The sequence below is a fragment of the Brachionichthys hirsutus genome, chromosome 11 (assembly GCF_040956055.1).
Source record: "Brachionichthys hirsutus isolate HB-005 chromosome 11, CSIRO-AGI_Bhir_v1, whole genome shotgun sequence".
Lineage (NCBI taxonomy): Eukaryota > Metazoa > Chordata > Actinopteri > Lophiiformes > Brachionichthyidae > Brachionichthys > Brachionichthys hirsutus.
Window position 1 is genome coordinate 414,370 of NC_090907.1, and position 19,222 is coordinate 433,591.

Here is a 19,222-nt window from a genome sequence, read left to right on the forward strand (position 1 = left end):
CGGTGAAACCGTGAACCCGCTGAGACTTCCCGGTGATCGCCAGTCAGCCACATGGAGCAGGCCGATGACATCATCAGGGTGTCATCACGACCAGGAAGTGGAGATGACACACTCACACTCACACACACAGGGTGCTTTTTTTCTCGTTTTTTCAGACACTAGAATATTTTTTTTATCTAAACCTTTGAAAAACTTTTTACACATTTGATTTTTGTTTTCATTTTTTCCTTTCATTCCACTTTTTTATTTTCCTATTTTTCTTCATTTCATTCTTTCTACCTTTATTTCATTTTGCCTTTTCTTTTTCTTTTCTTTCTCCGTTGTCATCTGCAGCACTTTTTCTTCCTGTATGTGGTCAGGATGCTGTTGCCATGGCGATCCAGGTGAAGCATGAAAGATAATTGTTCCGACAGCGTGTGAATTATTGAAACCAGCTTCAGGAGGAAACGCACGGACTTTATTAAAGGAATATTACAGAAACATTCAACGCTCCGAAGAAGGAATGTTTCCACAGTGGGAATTTATTTTCTGTCCAAATATGAAATAAATCAGGCAAACGTGAAAAACTTTCATTACAAGTGGAATAAATTAGACAAAATAAATTTCCTTCATGAAAAAAATCATCTGAAGTGCAATATATACAAAAAAAACTTCATCCAATCAGGAGGTCGGGAAATTGAGAAACTATCAACAAAGTCTGGAAGGAAAGATTCCAGGGTTGATTTCCACCTGGGTTCCGTTACACCTCCCAACCAGCAGGGGTCTCTAGCACTGCGACTCAGCGTAGTCTTCATCCCGGGGACGCTGCTTCTTCAGATTGTAGTAGTCCTCGTCATCCTCAGAGTCCTGGTCCAGAAGATCAGACGGTCAGAAGACGGACAAAAAAACAGGAAGAAAGAAAAGAAAGAAAAGAAAGAAACAGAAAGAAACAGAAAGAAAAGAAAGAAACAGAAAGAAACAGAAAGAAACAGAAAGAAACAGAAAGAAACAGAAAGAAAAGAAAGAAAAGAAAGAAACAGAAAGAAACAGAAAGAAAAGAAAGAAACAGAAAGAAACAGAAAGAAACAGAAAGAAAAGAAAGAAAAGAAAGAAATCCAGGTGTTAGAAAACAGTCATTTCTGACGCCCCGACCTTACCGTCAGGTAGAGGTCACAGCAGGTGGAGCCCCTCCCTTTTCCCCCAAGTGGGGGGGCGTAATACTCCTCTCTGCACAGGAAAACACAGACGGGAAACTTTCTGTTCTGGGAGAAATGTCACAGAAACCAGCGGAACCGGGTCCAGCAGAGGAACCGGGTCCAGCGGGAGGAACCGGGTCCAGCGGGAGGAACCGGGTCCAGCAGAGGAACCGGGTCGTCATTGGTCGGACTCACCCCTCGGTGACCTCGATGGGTGACCTGTAGGCCTTCGATTGGCCGAGCTTCTTCCTGGGACGAAGCATCCGTCCAATCAGAAAGAGCGTGATTCCACCAGAGGGGAGGAGGATGAAGGCGAGGAGGACGGCGACGTCGGAGAAGCGGGTGCTGGGCGCTGTGGGAGGAGTCAGGCAGACATTAACCACGGCGACGCCCGGGCGTGTCGGATTGGTCGCGCGTGTAACCGTGTAGCTCCGCCTCACGCTTGGGCGTGACGGTGAGGACCGTCTGTGAGGTGGGGGACCCGTGGACGTCGGGGGGGTTCCTGACGGAGCACGTGTACGTCCCGTTGTCCTTCAAGGTGGCGTTGACCAGAGCGATGGTGGCGTCCCCGCGGGCCGGGACGCCCTGCCACCGGATCCGCCGGACAAACTGACCGTCGGGAGGAAGGAAGGCCTGAGAGGAGAAGTGGAAGAACTGGAGGGAGGAGAAGAGGAGGAGAACCAATGGACATTATTCAGGCAGGGCTGGGGGCGGGACATAGAAGGTGGAGAAGAAGAGGAGGAGAGCAGGAGACAAGGAGGAGGTGAAGAAAGGCAGGAGAACAGGAGAAGGGCAGGAGACGAGGAGGAGAGGAGGAGAAGAAAGGCAGGAGACGAGGAGGAGAAAAAAGGCAGGAGACGAGGAGAAGAGAGGAGAAGAGGAGGAGAAGAAAGGCAGGAGACGAGGAGGCTGTGGTTTGATTCAGACCCGACTGGATCAGACGATCATGTGACGTTTCAAACTGCATTAAATAAACTCGGTAAAGAGTCGTTCTGTAACCCGACACCTCCAGAACACTTCCTGTGTCCGGCAGCGGTCCGATGGTGACGAGTCCAGAACAGGCCGTCCAGTTCTACCATCAGCTGTTAGCTAGCCTGTTAGCCAGCCTGTTAGCGACCCTGTTAACCAGCCTGTTAGCTAGCCTGTTAGCTAGCCTGTTAGCTAGCCTGTTAGCTAGCCTGTTAGCTAGCTTGTTAGCCTTGCTGCTCTTGGTTCTAAATGTTTCGGGTTCAAACTCTTGGACCGATGACATCATCAGCTGAAACAATCGTTTTCACGTTTCCTCTTAAGTGATTTTTCCCGTACGGAACGTGACAACAAGCCCCGCCCCCCGGGTCCTCCTCCTCCCTAACGATTCCACTCACATCAGCCACACATTAGAACCCACTCAACTCGGAGCGCTCCGACAGGAAGTGAGTCCATAAAGGGTTCCCACGGTCCAAATGCAATTACACAGAACCGCACGGGTCCAAATGGAGCCGCTTAAATCCTGCGGTGGATCTCTAGTGGATTGGTCGACCCGGGGGGGGCGGCTTGGAGGACTGAGTGGGTCGGATGGATCCATCTGAACGCAAACACGACCGCAACGGCACCACAGAGAAGAGGACGGCAGCAGCTGGACTTCCTGCTGAGACCACAAGGCGGGGCTGGACCTTAATGCAGGTTCTGTTTCAGGAGCCGCACGGAACCAGAGACCCAAACAGAACCAGGCGGTAAAATGAGTCTGAACACAACTACGAACCCACCAGAGGAGAAAAGACGGACGGTCATTGAACACACCATGAGAAGATACGCTGAGAGAGAGAGAGAGAGAGAGAGAGAGAAAGAGAGAGAAAGAAATGAAAGAGAGAGAGAAAGAAATGAAAGAGAGAGAAAGAGAGAGAAAGAAATGAAAGAGAAAGAAAGAGAGATAAATAAAGGAAAGAGAGAGAGAGAGAAAGAGAGATAAATAAAGGAAAGAGAGAGAGAGAGAGAGAGAGAGAAAGAGAGAGAAAGAAATGAAAGAGAGAGAAAGAGAGATAAATAAAGGAAAGAGAGAGAGAGAAAGAGAGATAAATAAAGGAAAGAGAGAGAGAGAGAGAGAAAGAGAGATAAATAAAGGAAAGAGAGAAAGAGAGAGAGAAATAAAGGAAAGAGAGAGAGAGAAAGAAAGGAAAGAGAAAATGAGAGAGAAATAAAGGAAAGAGAGAGAGAGAGAGAGAGAGAGAGAAAGAAAGGAAAGAGAAAATGAGAGAGAAATAAAGGAAAGAGAAAGAGAGAGAAAGAGAGAAATAAAGGAAAGAGAGAGAAAGAGAGAAAGAAAGGAAAGAGAAAATGAGAGAGAAAGAGAGAGAGAGAAAGAGAGAGAGAGAGAGAGAAAGAGAGAGAAAGAAATGAAAGAGAGAGAGAAAGAAATGAAAGAGAGAGAAAGAGAGATAAATAAAGGAAAGAGAGAGAGAGAGAAAGAGAGAGAGAAAAAGAGATAAATAAAGGAAAGAGAGAGAGAGAGAAAGAGAGAGAGAAAGAGAGATAAATAAAGGAAAGAGAGAGAGAGAGAGAGAAAGAGAGATAAATAAAGGAAAGAGAGAAAGAGAGAGAGAAAGAAAGGAAAGAGAAAATGAGAGAGAAAGAGAGAGAAATAAATGAAAGAGAGAGAGAAAGAGAGAGAGAAATAAAGGAGAGAGAGAGAGAGAAATAAAGGAAAGAGAAAATGAGAGAGAAAGAGAGAGAGAGAAAGAGAGAGAAAGAAATGAAAGAGAGAGAGAGAGAGAGAAAGAGAGAAAGAAAGGAAAGAGAAAATGAGAGAGAAATAAAGGAAAGAGAGAGAGAGAGAAAGAGAGAGAAAGAGAGAAATAAAGGAAAGAGAGAGAAAGAGAGAAAGAAAGGAAAGAGAAAATGAGAGAGAAAGAGAGAGAGAGAAAGAGAGAGAAAGAAATGAAAGAGAGAGAGAGAGAGAGAAAGAGAGAAATAAAGGAAAGAGAGAGAAAAAGAGAGAAAGAGAGAAAGAGAGAGAAAGAGGGAGAAAGAGAGAGAGAGAGAGAGAGAGCCCAACTTCTTCAGCGTTTGTAGTTCCGCGTCTCCGTTAGCTCCTCCCTAAGCTTCCTGGTTGGCTAGCATGTTAGCATGTAGCTCGTCAGCTGTCTCAGCGTGTTACAGGAGGACCTTAAACAAGCGTAGCAGGCGAGCGCTAACGAGCTAGCCCCTCACCTGTCCCACCAGGTGCGTTGCCATGCCAACGGGCGAGGCCGACTCACCGTCTGTGGGGGCCCCCCGCTCTGGGGCCGGTAGGACCAGTCCACCATCATCTTGCTGGTCGGCGTCTGGGTGGACGTGAAGCTGCAGGACAGAACCACGTCGCCCCCTCTGGAGGCGTGGAGCTCTGCAGGTGTGTTGACTGTGATGCAGGAGGCGGGGGGCGGGGCTAGAGGGGAGGACAAAATGAACAGTGAATAAAGCAGACGTCCAATCAGAAGTAACCGTTTATGCTGCTGCACCTATGACATCACACACCTGTCCTCCAATCAGCAGTCATGTGGTTCCTGATGGGCCCGCCCCCCACCCTCAGCGTTAAATGATCAAATATTCAGATCAATAAACATGAACGCAGGTAAAAGACAGCTGCCCAATGGACACGCTTTAGATTTGTCTTCGATCCACGGGACTCCGGGTGCGTCTCCGGTGTCCCTGGTCGGTCCGGGACGTCCCGCCAGGCGTCCCCCGTGTCCCCCCCGTGTCCCCCGTGTCCCCCGCGGCTGCGCGGAAGTTCACCATTGGCCGAGCTCATTCTAATTTGCGTCACATTCCGACACCGGAACAGCCGAGGACTTCCGTCCGGTCCGACCAGCTGCCCCGGAACGCGTCCGGCGGACTTACCGAAGCAGTGGACCAGAACCAGGACCAGAACCAGGACCCGAACCAGGCCCAGCACGGAGACCTTCGGCTTCATGTTCTCCCGGGAACGCGCTCTCATGACGACACCGACCACGGAGATTGACGTCAAGCCTTCGGTGTTCACGGCGTCATGACGCAACGCTGCGCGAGCTCAATACCTGCCGAACAGGTGAACCAGGAAGTGGCGCTGACCGGGAGTAACGCAGGACGGAAGGACGGAAGGACGGAAGGACGGAAGGACACTCACCAGGTTATCGATACGTTCAGTTAAGGTGGACCGGGCTTAAGGTGGACCCGTGTCTAAACGTCAGTTAGCTTAGCTGATGCTAGCTTATAGTGACAGACGCTGCTGTCTCTGGTCACGTGACTCCTCCACGCCCCCAGTAATGACCCTTACTGGGCGGGGCTGTCCTCTGCGATGATGTCATCACGCTGCATTGCATCATCAGAGGCGCAAATGTCTCCCAACCAAAGGTGGGCATTCTGAAGGGGGCGTCGACAAAGCGTTCAAGCCTTTTATGCTAGCATAAACACCTGTTTCATGAAGAGGCTGGTCACCATGGCAACGCCGCCTTGGAGCTCAGGTGAGACTCCCGGCTGTACCTGTGTGTGTGAAGAGGCTGGTCACCATGGCAACGCCGCCTTGGAGCTCAGGTGAGACTCCCGGCTGTACCTGTGTGTGTGAAGAGGCTGGTCACCATGGCAACGCCGCCTTGGAGCTCAGGTGAGACTCGCGGCTGCACCTGTGTGAAACCAGAAGCTGCATTCCACAGAGCTGCCTGCTTCCTCCTGCTGCTACCTGTCCGTGTCGGAGTCTGTGGAGGAATGCAGCAGCAGGCTCCGCCCACCCGGAGGAGCAGCGAGCGAGACAAACGCACCGTCCTCACCTGAGACAGGCGACGACCAACACTCGACGTCTGTGTCTGACTGTCATGAAGCTCCTCCCACTTTGACTTTAATCAAACCCGGAGCCCAACCCTCGCTGAAACGCCACACCTCCACAGGTAGGACCCACCTGACCTGGACGGGAGAGCAATGTCCATCCGTCCGTCTTCTTGTTTACAGGTACACCCCGGACACTTCGCCAGCTCTCACACACACAGACGGAGACACGCCCACACCCGGGACCGATTCACCGGAGCTGCAGGGAGGGACTTGAACCCGGGACATGTCCACCGAGGAGGACATGTCCACTGAGAGTGTGAGGGACATGTCCTCTCCTTCTTCTCATCATGACTTCATTCTCAAATGCAGGACTTTAAATAAAACATTTCAATGAATCAACTTTGGATCAGGAAGCAGGGCCTGGACCAGCCGGACCTGGACCAGCAGGACCTGGACCAGCCGGACCTGGACCAGCCGGACCTGGACCAGCAGGACCTGGACCAGCAGGACCTGGACCAGCCGGACCGTTTGCGGGTCCACGCTGGAGGACACATAAACACGGATAAGAGGACGTAGCAGCATCAGGCTGGTGAAGGCGTGTTTATTGAACAACTTTATTTATAAAAGCTCTTTAACAGTGACATGTACAAAAACACGGTAAAATACTTCTACTTTTATAATACACTTAATACGCAGTCAGCGGCGTGATGGTTAGTAGACGGGGTTTCAGATCCGGCTGTGATGTCACGGTCGGCTCAGACACGCCTCCTCGCCGCTCGCCGCTCGTGTTGTCCTCCAGACTATCGTCTGATGGGACATGAGGACAGGCGGGGGACAGGCGGGGGGACGGAACTCAGGTAAAACACGAACGATGACCATCGAGGTTTGAAAACTGGAGGCGGGAAATGTTTCTGGAATCTTTAGACGCTCCTCATTCTGACTCACCAGGTCATGTGACTCACAGCGACCAATAGGACGACGAGCATCGCTTGGTTGGGCCGGGTCGGAACACGGGCGGAGCCGGTCCATCCCGTCCTCGGGACAAACGCGGCCTCGCGGCACAGTGCTAGCCTGTTGTCCCACACTAGCGCCCTGCTAACATGCTAAACGATGATGTCATATGTGTGGGCGGAGACTGAGACTTCACATTGTCTGATATCAGCAGGCTAACCTGCTATGTTGTGCTAGCGCCCTGCTAACATGCTACAGTCGGTCTCAGCATCGTTTCCTGTCCTGCTTCTGATTGGCTGCTGATTAAACGATGCTCGGATGGAGTTCTTCCTGTTTCCATGGAAACCACGTGGATGGATTCTCCCGGCTGCCGGCCAGCGTGGATCCAGCGAGATTCCCGAAGGCCTCGGCGCTCCGATCGGCTTCCCGCCCGTTTCTGGACGCAGCAGCTTTTTATTGTTCCCTCTCGGCAGGACTTTCCGTCCAGCAGACTTCCCATCAGCACCCCCTCGTCCCCCCCCCCCCTCAGTCGGAATCGTTAAAGTCGTCGTCGTCGTCGTCTGAGCTCGGATCCTCTTCCTCCTCCGAGCTGGAGTCTTTGGTGCTGGGATCCGAGATCATCCCGTCTGAACTGTCAATCTCTATGGACGTCTGTGATAGGTAGAGGTGGACGGCCCTCAGCGGGTGGCTGGGACAGACGGGACAGGGAGACACGCACCGGGGTGAGGACAGCAACCGGGACGCCGCATCATGCACAGAGACGGACAGCAGCTCAGGAGAGCAGAGATCTGATTGGCCGAGAGGGGCGGGAATACTTCCTCCAAGTCAGTGTGGAATGAATCTGATTGGTCAGAGACGACAGCAGCGTGTCCTTTAGAGCTCCGCCCACAGACGGATCTGAAAGCCCAAGAGAGAAACAGGAAGTCCCAGAAGACACCAGGGAAGGAGCTGATTGGTGGAGAATGAGACTTCAACGTCTCCGGCGTGTCGGTTGGTCCCTTAGAGGGGACACAAGCGGAAAGGACAGCAGAGTCGTCCCGTGGACATGTCCACGGGTCCCTGTGGATGTGTCCACGGGTCCCTGTGGACGTGTCCACGGGTTCGTGTGGTGAAGCTGTTAGGCGTGATTGCTCCATCGCTCTACGTCATCAAAACGGGAAACAGGAAGTGTGTCTACGTCATCAAAACGGGAAACAGGAAGTGTGTCTACGTCATCAAAACGGGAAACAGGAAGTGTGTCTACGGCATCAAAACGGGAAACAGGAAGTGTGTCTACGTCATCAAAACGGGAAACAGGAAGTGTGTCTACGGCATCAAAACGGGAAACAGGAAGTGTGTCTACGGCATCAAAACGGGAAACAGGAAGCGTGTCTACGTCATCAAAATGGTAAACAGGAAGTGTGTCTACGGCATCAAAACGGGAAACAGGAAGCGTGTCTACGTCATCAAAACGGGAAACAGGAAGTGTGTCTACGGCATCAAAACGGGAAACAGGAAGTGGGTCTACGTAATCAAAATGGGAAACAGGAAGTGTGTTTGGCGGCCGTCGTGATAAATCGTATTTCCCCGGGGATGTAACGGCGGTCTGGGGACACCTGAACGCGGCTCTGGTAAAGGACAGCCGCCCGTCACCGGTCCAGACGTCCAAACACCGGAGAGGACGGTGGAGGCGTCCAGCAGGAGAGAAGCCCCGAGCCCAGAGTTAGTCCTCGTGTCCCGCCGAGCCGTTCTTACCACGCCGTCGGGTCTTTCCTCGCCTTCCGGGGAGCGTCTTCGCTCCCGTCCCGCTGCGTCCGTCTCCGCTTTCTGCACCGCCTGCAGGACATAATGACGATGAGGAGGACGACCACGGCGGTGATGCCGCCGCCGACGGCCAGCGCCAGGAGGAGGAGCTCGGAGAAAGACGCTGCAGGAAGAGAAGGAGGACAATGAAGGAGGAACGGGTTCCGACCCGCCCACGCCGTGGGCGTCGCCACTGACCTGTGGTCACCACGCGGAGGCGGATCTCTCCCACGGCGCCGTGGACGTCCGGCGGGTTCTTCACCTGACAGATGTAGGTGCCATTGTAGGTGAACTTCACCTGCTGGACGATGATGGAGGCGTCGTTGCCCATGACGTCACCGGCCCAGTGGACACGCCTCCTGAAGATGCCCTCTACAGGAGGGTAAGGGCGCTGCTGGTAGTGGAACACCTGAGAGAGGAAGAGTGGGAGGATGAAGAGTCACGTGGACATGGGACGCTCCGGGGGGCGGGGACGCACCGACCGAGGGGGCGGGGACTCACCGACTCCTCGCGGCCCGGCTTCAGCGGCCTGAAGCTCCAGGAGACGACGACGGCGCCGGGATTGACGGGAGACGAGCTGTGAAACGTGCACTTCAGACGGACGTCCGTCCCGTTGACGGCTTCCACGTCCCCCGACGTGTAGATACGCATCCCGCCCACCTGCAGCACGCCTGCAACAACACGGGACGCCTTAAACGGGACGCACCCGGGAACGCTCCCGTCAGGGCCCCGGGAACGCTCCCGTCTGGGCCCCCGGGAACGCTCCCGTCAGGGACCCGGGAACGCTCCCGTCTGGGCCCCCGGGAACGCTCCCGTCAGGGACCCGTCTGGGCCCCCGGGAACGCTCCCGTCAGGGACCCGTCTGGGCCCCCGGGAACGCTCCCGTCTGGGACCCGGGAACGCTCCCGTCTGGGCCCCCGGGAACGCTCCCGTCTGGGCCCCCGGGAACGCTCCCGTCTGGGCCCCCGGGAACGCTCCCGTCTGGGACCCGGGAACGCTCCCGTCTGGGACCCGGGAACGCTCCCGTCTGGGACCCGGGAACGCTCCCGTCTGGGACCCGGGAACGCTCCCGTCTGGGACCCGGGAACGCTCCCGTCAGGGACCCGGGATCGCTCCCGTCTGGGACCCGGGAACGCTCCCGTCTGGGACCCGGGAACGCTCCCGTCTGGGACCCGGGAACGCTCCCGTCTGGGACCCGGGAACGCTCCCGTCTGGGACCCGGGAACGCTCCCGTCAGGGCCCCGGGAACGCTCCCGTCAGGGACCCGGGAACGCTCCCGTCTGGGACCCGGGAACGCTCCCGTCAGGGACCCGGGAACGCTCCCGTCAGGGACCCGGGAACGCTCCCGTCAGGGCCCCGGGAACGCTCCCGTCAGGGACCCGGGAACGCTCCCGTCTGGGACCCGGGAACGCTCCCGTCTGGGACCCGGGAACGCTCCCGTCTGGGACCCGGGAACGCTCCCGTCAGGGCCCCGGGAACGCTCCCGTCAGGGCCCCCGGGAACGCTCCCGTCTGGGACCCGGGAACGCTCCCGTCTGGGCCCCCGGGAACGCTCCCGTCTGGGCCCCCGGGAACGCTCCCGTCTGGGACCCGGGAACGCTCCCGTCAGGGCCCCGGGAACGCTCCCGTCAGGGCCCCGGGAACGCTCCCGTCTGGGACCCGGGAACGCTCCCGTCTGGGCCCCCGGGAACGCTCCCGTCAGGGACCCGGGAACGCTCCCGTCAGGGCCCCGGGAACGCTCCCGTCTGGGCCCCCGGGAACGCTCCCGTCAGGGACCCGGGAACGCTCCCGTCAGGGCCCCGGGAACGCTCCCGTCTGGGCCCCCGGGAACGCTCCCGTCAGGGACCCGGGAACGCTCCCGTCTGGGCCCCGGGAACGCTCCCGTCTGGGCCCCCGGGAACGCTCCCGTCAGGGACCCGGGAACGCTCCCGTCTGGGACCCGGCAGGAGAAACAAACTGAAAGAAGACTGGATGGAATGAATAAACACAAACACACACACACACACACACACACACACACGCACACGCACACGCACACACACACGCACACGCACACGCACACACACACACACACACACACGCACACACACGGACACACACACACACACACATGCCAATCCATTAAACAGATAGGATCAATCAGGTGAAGATCTGCAGCCCCGCCCCGGAATAACGTCCCATTCCTGAAAACTCCCTCGGGGGGGTCGGGGGGTGTGCCGCTCCTCTTCAGCCGGTCAGCAGCATGGAGGAGGAGGAGGAAGGGACGGCGTTTAGGGAGCAGATAAGCTGCTGGGCTGTTTGTTTATCTTTGTGGTTTACATATGAACATCCTGCTGACCACACCCCCGGGGGGGGGGGGGTGACGGCCTGTTAGCAGAGAGCTATGTAGCGACCGGCTAACGAGGACCTGGACTCAAACACCAAACCAGAACGGTCCCACGTTTGAGTCTGGCATTTGAAACGCCCACCCTACCTGATCGTTTCCATGGTGATGGTAACCATGACAATATCAACCCGGGGCGTTGTGACTCCACCCACAATCAGGAGGGATTTATTGATCCCTCAACACCCGACTCCGACCGGACTCGGTTCCTGGAAACGTTCTGGGTTCACGGCGCTGCAGTCGGACCCGCTCGGCTCCGTCTCGTCACAGGATGGTGGCGTTACCGCGGCGACAGTTTCCATTACAGTATACAGAGCGCCGCGACGGAAAGTCGTTTCAGGAGCAGGAAACCGGCTTCGTGGCGCTGCTTCCCGGCCGGGTCAGAAACAAAAGGAGCCCGGCAGGAAACCCGAGGCGCCGCTACCGGTCGGAGAGGAAACGCTCGGGACAAAGCGGGTCGTGGGTTTGGGCTCCAGACGGGAACAGGAGGCTCAGGTAACGGATGGGGGGCGGTCCTTAATGGTCCAAAGGGGGACCCCAGGAGGAGGTCTAACCCTCGGGAACAGGAAGTTACCGCAACAACCACAAACGACAGTCGTCTTGTTTGTCAGCCGGGAAACGGTGATTAAGGCGAAGCCGCGATCCGCCCTACTCTGCCTCTGATTGGCTGATCGCTGGAACGCCGACCACACAAACCCAAACACACGCCCAACCGCCGATGTTTGTCTGCGTGTCGGGGCGGCGGCAGCGTCCAGCGGATGAGCGTCTCAGCCGGGGGGCGGCAACCTGAGGCGCGCGTGGCACGGCTAGCCCGGCTAGCACGGCTAGCACGCGTGCTAGTCCGACGGTCCCCGCCCACCGGAGTCCGACGCCGGCTTCACATGTTTATGGACCAGATGAAACCGGTCTGTGATGTCACTGTTATTAGCATCTAGCTAACGAGCTAACATTCACGCTACATTGAACAGTCCGGTCCGGGTCCGATCAATCCACCGCAGTCAGCAACAAATCAATATCATCGATCGGTTTGAGAAAGCAGCTTCATCATCAATCAATGGCGTGATTTCAGCAATCTGGTGCGGCGTTCGCGCGGCTACGCTACGTCAGGTGTTTGCTAGCCTGAAGGGGGCGCTCCTGCACACAACACGACAAGCCGCCGCGGCGCCAGAGACCCGCCTGGAAAACTGCGTCTGTGCTAAACCGGTAAAGCCGGACGAGTCGACACACGTCGGACAGGAACGCCGCATTCCTCCGTTTGAGGAGGCGGAGACAGCCGAGCGGCGCCGAAACAGAGTCCGTCTCCATCAGCACCAGGTCCGGGTCCAGAACCACAACCCTCCAGACGTCCACCGGTGTGGCTGGAGAGGGGCCAGTCTACCTCCAGAGCCCCGCCGAGGTGCCCTTGAGCAAGGCGCCCCCCCCCCCCCCCCATCACTGCTAGCAGACGCTAGCGTAAGGCCACAGGTTAGCTTTCTGCTGTCGGGCCACGTTTAGGGTCAGTGCACGCCCACAGATATGACATCACCATTTAGCATGTTAGCGTGGAGCTAGCACAGAAACACCTAAACCTGCAGGACATGCTAGCATTGAGTTTTAAATCAATAACAGAATGTCTCACAGCTAATTGATCGGAGCAATCAATAATAAGTTCATCTGGGGGCTGTTTTCATTTAGTTTGTTTTTCTTTCTTTATATTTGTGTCGTTTTGTTTAAATCTGTGATCAGCTTCTTCCGATCAGTGTTGCTGCTGATGTTTAATCAATACGATCAATACTGAGTACTCAGTCTGGGATCTTCATTGCCCTGGATCTGGATCCTGGATCTGGATCTGGATCTGGATCTGGATCCTGACCGGAAGCAGGTGCGTCCGCTTCAGAAGGCGACGCTCATTAGAGGACGGGACTGATCAACCCAAAACGCTCATGACGTCACTCTAAAGACATTCCCGGTATATCTGGGCTGATCCGGTTGCGCCTGTTTCCCTTTTTCTTTGGCAAGAACTTTCTTTTAGTTTCCCAGTGACGCACGGGACGGCGGTCCCGGTCCCGGTCCCGGTCCCGGCGGAGGATCAATTAACGGAAACACAGTGCGGTTTGGGGGGGGGGCTCTGAATGACCCACAGAACGGGTTGTCGGTTTGTTTCCATGACGGATCATCACTGGTTTTACCGGTACCAGCTGAGCGGTGATCGGTACCCCCGGTCCGGCGCGCGCGCCTCTCTCCGGTCGGATTCGAGCGCAGATGAAAGTTTACAAGTTTCAAACAGTCAGAAGTTCAAGCTCGAATCCAACACTCGGAACAAACGTGTGGAGGAATGACGTCACGCCCCCCCCCCCCTCCTCTCACCTGAAGCTGCCAGGCCGGACAGGACGGCGAGCAGACCGAGCCCCGGGACGCACATTGGACCGATGAGTGGACCGACCGAACCCGCTCCGAGGACGCGTCTCAACTCGCTGCTCCTCCGCCTCCTCCGCCTCCTCCCACCGGAGCGGGCGGAGTAACCGGCCTGCCCCTCCCACCTCCCACCTGCTCCTACTCCTCAATGACGTCATCAGAACGTCAGGTGCAGCGCGTGACGGGTTCTTCAGGCCGAACAATGGAATTAATGAATGAAGGATGTGACTTTAATGACGTCATTAGTGGGCTCATCATTAATGTGTTTCAAATCAAAGGGATACTCCACTCGGTTCAGTACCGGTTCGGACCACAAGGGGGCAGAACTGCGCCAGCAAAACCAGCATGAGGGCGTTCTTAATATTAATGAGGATAAAGGGGCGGAGTCAGGAGCTTTGAACTATAAATATACAAAGTATAATAAATATGTTATGTGCGCATGCACAGTAAACGTGTGCATGCGCGTGTGCGCGCGCGTGTGTGTAAATGTGTGTGTGTGGGAAGACGTTGACCTCAGACGTGCAGCAGGTGAAGATAACGGGCAGTGGGCGTGTTTCAAACTGGTGGCTGGTGGGCGGAGCTACTCAGGCGTGTTTTTTAAACGCGTTTTTTTTAAACGTGTTGCTTCCGGAGACGGGCCTTCATCACGCCGGCAGACTCACGATGAAGACGATGATGACGCTCCGGATGTGAGTGGCGGTTCTGAGGCGGCTTCGTTTCCACGGAGACTCAAACCCACAGCCGCGTGATTGGTCGTTTATCAGTGACACGTGAAACAGGAAACACGCGTCTAAAACAAAAGTGGATTTTATTTGAACGTCACGCCGTTTGAATATTTCTACCTGTCTCAGGTGAGCTACCTGTGACATCACTGAACAACAGACAGCGTCACACACACACACACACACAGACACACACACACACACACACACACACGCACGCACACAGAGGACCGGCACCGATCAGCTGATCATGACCTCATAGGCTAACTTGTGACATCACACTGGACAGGTAACACCAGGGCGAGACGACCCTGAACAGAAGACGCAGGAGGACGTGTCCAGGTGGGACGCAGCGGGATCACATCCCGCTCATCTTGGAGTAAATGTCCTGGGACCGCGTCTTCCGGTTCGGATACTGAAGGACACAAAAACTTTAAGATTCTTGTTTGTCTTCAGACGGATCATTGATCCGATTGATCGAAACGGGTTGTAGCTTTTTTACCTCGTAGTCAGGTGACGGGACAACCGGACCTCGGCCTCCATCACGGGACGGTCCTGTAAGAGGACAGAAAAGAAACGGCATCAGAATCTAACAGAGACCCAGAAGACAATGAGAAGACAATGAGAAGACAAAGACCAATGAGAAGACAAAGACCACTGAGAAGACAAAGACCAATGAGAAGACAACAGACCAATGAGAAGACAACAGACCAATGAGAAGACAAAGACCAATGAGAAGACAACAGACAAATGAGAAGACAACAGACCAATGAGAAGACAAAAGACCAATGAGAAGACAAAAGACCAATGAGAAGACAACAGACCAATGAGAAGACAAAAGACCAATGAGAAGACAACAGACCAATGAGAAGACAAAAGACCAATTGTCCAACCTGGTTTCGTCAGCACGAGGAGACGTCCAATCAGGGACAAGATGGCGGCTGCACTGCCGTTGTCTCCTTACCTTTGGACGCGGAGGTCTTCGTCTTGGTGCACCTGTAGACCATCATCATCACCGCCGCTGTGACGCAGATGTCCACGATGAGGACGAGTCCAAGAGAAGTTGCGTCCAGCTCGAAGCAGCCGTCACACGCTGGAGGTCAAGGAGCGGCCGGTGAACGGGTGGAGCGGGTGGAGCTGATGAAGCTGATGATGAAGGGCCGCCGTTACTCACCCTTCCCTTGGATGTAGAAGTAATACTCCCCCCCGCTGTGCCGGCAGTAGTAAAAGCCCCCCCTGCGGTTCTGGTGCTGGACCTCCAGCTCCGTCCCCAGGCCCAGAGGTTTGTGCTCTTTGCTGAACCAGGTCCCGTCTCCGGGACAGGACATGGTGACGTTCTCCCTCCAGAACCGGACCCCCCCTGGAAACAGACATTCGGGGTCTTTGGTTCGGTTCTGGCTCTGCTCGTGTCTTTACTCGCCACAGAGAGACAGCAGCGAGGGGGCGGGGCTCGCCAACGACCCTCAAACGTTCTCCTTGTTCTAAATAAAGACGGAAACGCAGAAACGTTCCGTCTTTAAACGGAACAAAGTCTCACCGGAACCCGCCTCGACCGGAACCGCCAGCAGGAGAAGGGCGAGCGCCGCCCGGACGCCAGAGCGGGACATGGAGGCACGAAGACGAAGACGAAGACGCTTCAGAGACGCAGAGGTTCCGTCTCGCACAGAGACACGCACAGGAAGAGACACACACACACACACACAGGAAGAGACACACAGAAACACACAGACAGACAGGAAGAGAGACACACACACACACACACACACACAGAGACACACACACACACACAGCTGCTATGTGTGTGTGTGTGTGTGTTCCATCTTAAACCTCAGGCAGAAGAAAAAGTTGAAGACATGAAAGTGAAGAGAACATTCTTTCTGACATCCATCCATCATCCATCCATCATCCATCATCCATCATCCATCCATCATCCATCCAGGAGACGAGGGTGGACACACCAGCGTCCTCTTTAAAGGGGACATGTCTCTACACCATTCCGGTTCTGGGTCCTTCAGTCCAGTCGGTCCTGCGTAGTTCTTTAATCACGGTCGTCAACGACAACAGCTTTGTTCATCAAAATAAAACTTTATTGCTGCAGCGGAGAAGATAAACCAAGCTAACAGACTGTATGCATGATCAATGCTAAGCTAAGCTAGCATCACAGCGAGTCGGTGTGGGGCGGGGCGGGGCTCCTCTACTTCCTGTTGGACAGGAAGTCGTACGTGTCCCGCTTGAGCTGCAGCGGCTGTCGGAGGAAGGGCGTCGTTAAAACGTCTCATTGGTCGCCAAGCGATGACATCATGATCAAACGTCCTCTGGTTGGAACTCACCTGATAGGGATCAGTAGAGGCTCCGCCTCCCACCGCATTCGGAACCAGCAGCAGCTGCTTATCGGAGCCTGAAGATGGATGCATTGATTAGATAGAGGTAGCTGTGTAGCTAACGCGCTAGCATTAGCTTCCAACTAACTCATCAGGACATCGATTATTAAAGCTGCAGATCAATACCGTCAGGCCTGCTGGTGAAACTGATAATGATCAAACCCCCCATCAGTTTAAACCGCTCGTGTTTGATTAAACAGCTGATCAATAGCAGAACGTACTTTTCTGGCGGGACGCGATTGGTCCACTCTGAGAGGCGATCAGGTAAACAGCCACGCCCACCACGATCGTCGTCAGCAGGTTCCCTACGATCAATCCGGTGATCGTCGGCACGTCGAGCTGCACGCAGTTCTCACAGGCTACACGTGCACGCACGTACACGCACACACACACACACCTTCAGATCAATAATCAATAGAACACTCAATCAATCAATCAGAGAGCCCCGCCCTTCCTTCGCCTGAACTCACTGCGGAACTTGACGTAGATCTTGGGCCCCGCCTCCGTCCCCGCCTCCCCGCCGCCGGCCTTCGGCACGCAGGTGTACTCGCCCGTGTTGTCGTCGCGGTACTGCAGGTGAGCGATCGTGTCCCCGCCCGACGACTGGAGGACATATTTGTCCCCGCAGCTCAGATCGACCCCGTCGGACACGCGTTTAGCCGTTAGCGCTGGTGGACAAACACAGCAGGGTTAGCGACTAGCGCTGGTTAGCGGCGCCTTATTGATCGATCGGGTCGCCGTCGTCTCACCGTCTGAACAGCTGCCGGGGGCTGCGGGAGGAAACGGGACAAGATGATTGGTCGTGTTCAAACACGCCGGGAAAGACGTGGCGCCGCCGAAACGCACCTGTTAGCATCCAGAGCAGCAGACAGGCAGACAGACGGGCAGACAGACGGGCAGACAGACGGGCCCTCATGGCGGCGCCGCTCCGAGTCCCGGTGAAGACGGAAGCAGCGCTCTCGGGTCGACAACGGGAAGGACGCCATTTCCGCCGCCCGTCGGCCATTTTGTTCAGCAGCCGTTCGGCCCGGATCCGGTTCCAGCTGCTCTCAGGAAATGTGAATTTACCGCGTTTGAAGAGCAGAAACAAGATCAGAACCACGCCCCCGGCGGCGGGCTGAACCCACAGGAAGTGGGCGGATCCCACACCTGGGGGCGCAGCGCTGGTCTCTGAAGGGTATGAAGTTATCAGCTGTACTTTACAAAACCAACGAGTACAGGAGTATTTATTGACGTTTGTTCTCTTGTTGAAAGTGTATTGATTGTAGCGCTTATTTATAATATGCAAATGAAACAAAGCTTCCTGTCCCGTACACAACATGTAAACGCAGTACACGCAGTACACACAGTACACGCAGTACTCAAAACACACAGTACTCAAAACACACACGCACACTTGAAATGACGGTTTCCTGCTTTGAGTCCCACCTCTTATCGCCCCCTGGTGGGCTTTGATGAAACAGCAGATGATGATGATGATGATGGTTGCAGCAGGACTTCAGAGACAAATAACATTTCCCAGCAATGACGGAAACGACAGTGTGAACTGAGTAGCTCCGCCCACCAATAACAGCAGTTTGAAACACGCCCACTTCCCGTTATCTTCATCTTCTGCACGTCTGAGGTCAACGTCTTCCCACACACACACACACACACACACGCACAGCTGTGCGTGTGTGTGTGTGTTGTTCAGCGTTGAGCTGTAAATATTATTTATTCTGTTTTCAAATTTAGTTTTGACCTAATTTAAACCGGAATCACCACGGTAACGCACGGTAACAACAAACACCAACAAACACACAACGACACACACCAACAAACATCACACTACAAACATCACACAACAAACAACCCACAACGACAACACACAACAAGACATCCGGAGGACTATGGATAATGGGCGGAGTTACAGCTCGCGTTACCTGTTCCTGACTGGCTAACGTTAGCAGGAGTTCAGGCCTCCAGAAGCAGCTTGTGGAAAGGAATGCAACGGTGGTGCAGCCTCAGGAGAGCCTGAACAGCTCGGTGGGCCGTCCGTCAACCGTTTATCAATCTTTAGTCGTTTGTCCTCCAGAGCAGCAGGTGGCGCCAGCAGGGCGACTCATCATACAGGTTTTATTTGTACAATTCTATTCTAATCTATTGTAAATATGCTGGCGGAGGTGCAATGGAAAGGGACCGGACTCCGGTCCAAGAACGCTTAGCGACAAAGCTAACAAGTTAGCAACATGCTAGTGCAGATCGCCAGACAGCTGGTTTACGTGTCACTCCTCTCTGCAGCCACTTCCTGTTCACCGTAATTAAACCCGAAACCAGCGCTCCTCCTCCCTGACGACATCCCATCAGCTGGAGCTGGGATTGGAACCGGCAAACAGGCCAGACAAACCAGGAGGAAAAAGAAACACAGACGGCTTTCAATAGAAGTGTTTGCAAATATATTTTCATTTCCTGTCATACAAACAACAACGATTATAAAAGTGAGCCGCGAACAGTAACGAACAATTCAGATTTACAAAATCCAGGCTGCCCTCTGGCAGGTGCAGCAGGAAGTACATCACAATACTCAGGAAGTACATCACAATACTCAGGGAGTGAATGAAACACCACAATGTGAGTTACTATATACACAGGATGAAGATGAGCAGGAGCTGTGGATGAAGGAAGTAAAGAGGAGTCGCTG

The 19,222-nt window shown here is 54.6% G+C and overlaps 4 protein-coding genes across 5 annotated transcripts; all 4 read right to left on the bottom strand.

The window, feature by feature from the left end:
- Positions 1–445: 445 nt before the first annotated feature.
- mpzl3 (myelin protein zero-like 3) lies at positions 446–5,304 on the bottom strand. Of its 2 annotated transcripts, XM_068745261.1 has the most exons (7): positions 5,293–5,304; positions 5,028–5,203; positions 4,409–4,575; positions 1,616–1,829; positions 1,371–1,527; positions 1,137–1,206; positions 446–846 (listed from the first exon to the last, which is right to left on the bottom strand). In XM_068745261.1, the coding sequence occupies exons 2-7, from the start codon at positions 5,122–5,124 to the stop codon at positions 766–768; spliced, it is 786 nt and encodes a 261-aa protein (XP_068601362.1). In that variant the 5' UTR covers positions 5,125–5,203; positions 5,293–5,304; the 3' UTR covers positions 446–765. The 2 variants fall into 2 exon arrangements, with proteins under 2 accessions (XP_068601362.1, XP_068601361.1); XM_068745260.1 differs by lacking the exon at positions 5,293–5,304 and having other exon boundaries at positions 5,028–5,264.
- Positions 5,305–7,395: 2,091 nt separating this feature from the next.
- On the bottom strand, positions 7,396–13,462 carry LOC137901249 (myelin protein zero-like protein 2). The gene is made up of 5 exons (XM_068745262.1): positions 13,392–13,462; positions 9,165–9,334; positions 8,862–9,072; positions 8,616–8,787; positions 7,396–7,569 (listed from the first exon to the last, which is right to left on the bottom strand). The coding sequence occupies exons 1-5, from the start codon at positions 13,444–13,446 to the stop codon at positions 7,407–7,409; spliced, it is 771 nt and encodes a 256-aa protein (XP_068601363.1). The 5' UTR covers positions 13,447–13,462; the 3' UTR covers positions 7,396–7,406.
- An 806-nt stretch (positions 13,463–14,268) lies between these two features.
- LOC137901595 (T-cell surface glycoprotein CD3 epsilon chain-like) lies at positions 14,269–15,768 on the bottom strand. Its single transcript, XM_068745640.1, has 5 exons — positions 15,699–15,768; positions 15,336–15,521; positions 15,126–15,254; positions 14,664–14,716; positions 14,269–14,576 (listed from the first exon to the last, which is right to left on the bottom strand). The coding sequence occupies exons 1-5, from the start codon at positions 15,766–15,768 to the stop codon at positions 14,520–14,522; spliced, it is 495 nt and encodes a 164-aa protein (XP_068601741.1). The 3' UTR covers positions 14,269–14,519.
- Positions 15,769–16,282: 514 nt separating this feature from the next.
- On the bottom strand, positions 16,283–17,457 carry LOC137901346 (T-cell surface glycoprotein CD3 gamma chain-like). The gene is made up of 6 exons (XM_068745368.1): positions 17,389–17,457; positions 17,292–17,312; positions 17,013–17,210; positions 16,764–16,901; positions 16,492–16,559; positions 16,283–16,406 (listed from the first exon to the last, which is right to left on the bottom strand). The coding sequence occupies exons 1-6, from the start codon at positions 17,396–17,398 to the stop codon at positions 16,356–16,358; spliced, it is 486 nt and encodes a 161-aa protein (XP_068601469.1). The 5' UTR covers positions 17,399–17,457; the 3' UTR covers positions 16,283–16,355.
- Between the last annotated feature and the right edge of the window lie 1,765 nt (positions 17,458–19,222).

What these genes read in the sequence shown, in the direction of transcription:
- mpzl3 (XM_068745261.1), bottom strand. Translation starts at nt 5,124, where the DNA reads ATGAGAGCGCGTTCCCGGGAGAACATGAAGCCGAAGGTCTCCGTGCTG. An exon ending in GCGGGGGGCCCCCACAGACG is followed by an intron (nt 1,830 to 4,408) that starts GTGAGTCGGCCT and finishes TCCTCCCTCCAG; the next exon opens with TTCTTCCACTTCTCCTCTCA. An exon ending in CCTCACCGTCACGCCCAAGC is followed by an intron (nt 1,528 to 1,615) that starts GTGAGGCGGAGC and finishes CTCCTCCCACAG; the next exon opens with CGCCCAGCACCCGCTTCTCC.
- LOC137901595 (XM_068745640.1), bottom strand. Translation starts at nt 15,768, where the DNA reads ATGTCCCGCTCTGGCGTCCGGGCGGCGCTCGCCCTTCTCCTGCTGGCG. An exon ending in TCCGGTCGAGGCGGGTTCCG is followed by an intron (nt 15,522 to 15,698) that starts GTGAGACTTTGT and finishes GTCTGTTTCCAG; the next exon opens with GGGGGGTCCGGTTCTGGAGG. An exon ending in CTTCTACATCCAAGGGAAGG is followed by an intron (nt 15,255 to 15,335) that starts GTGAGTAACGGC and finishes CTTGACCTCCAG; the next exon opens with CGTGTGACGGCTGCTTCGAG.
- LOC137901346 (XM_068745368.1), bottom strand. An exon ending in GATCTACGTCAAGTTCCGCA is followed by an intron (nt 16,902 to 17,012) that starts GTGAGTTCAGGC and finishes GTGCACGTGTAG; the next exon opens with CCTGTGAGAACTGCGTGCAG. An exon ending in CCTCTACTGATCCCTATCAG is followed by an intron (nt 16,407 to 16,491) that starts GTGAGTTCCAAC and finishes TTCCTCCGACAG; the next exon opens with CCGCTGCAGCTCAAGCGGGA.
- LOC137901249 (XM_068745262.1), bottom strand. Translation starts at nt 13,446, where the DNA reads ATGTGCGTCCCGGGGCTCGGTCTGCTCGCCGTCCTGTCCGGCCTGGCA. An exon ending in CCTCCGCGTGGTGACCACAG is followed by an intron (nt 8,788 to 8,861) that starts GTCAGTGGCGAC and finishes CTCTTCCTGCAG; the next exon opens with CGTCTTTCTCCGAGCTCCTC. An exon ending in AGGAAAGACCCGACGGCGTG is followed by an intron (nt 7,570 to 8,615) that starts GTAAGAACGGCT and finishes CGTCTGTCCCAG; the next exon opens with CCACCCGCTGAGGGCCGTCC.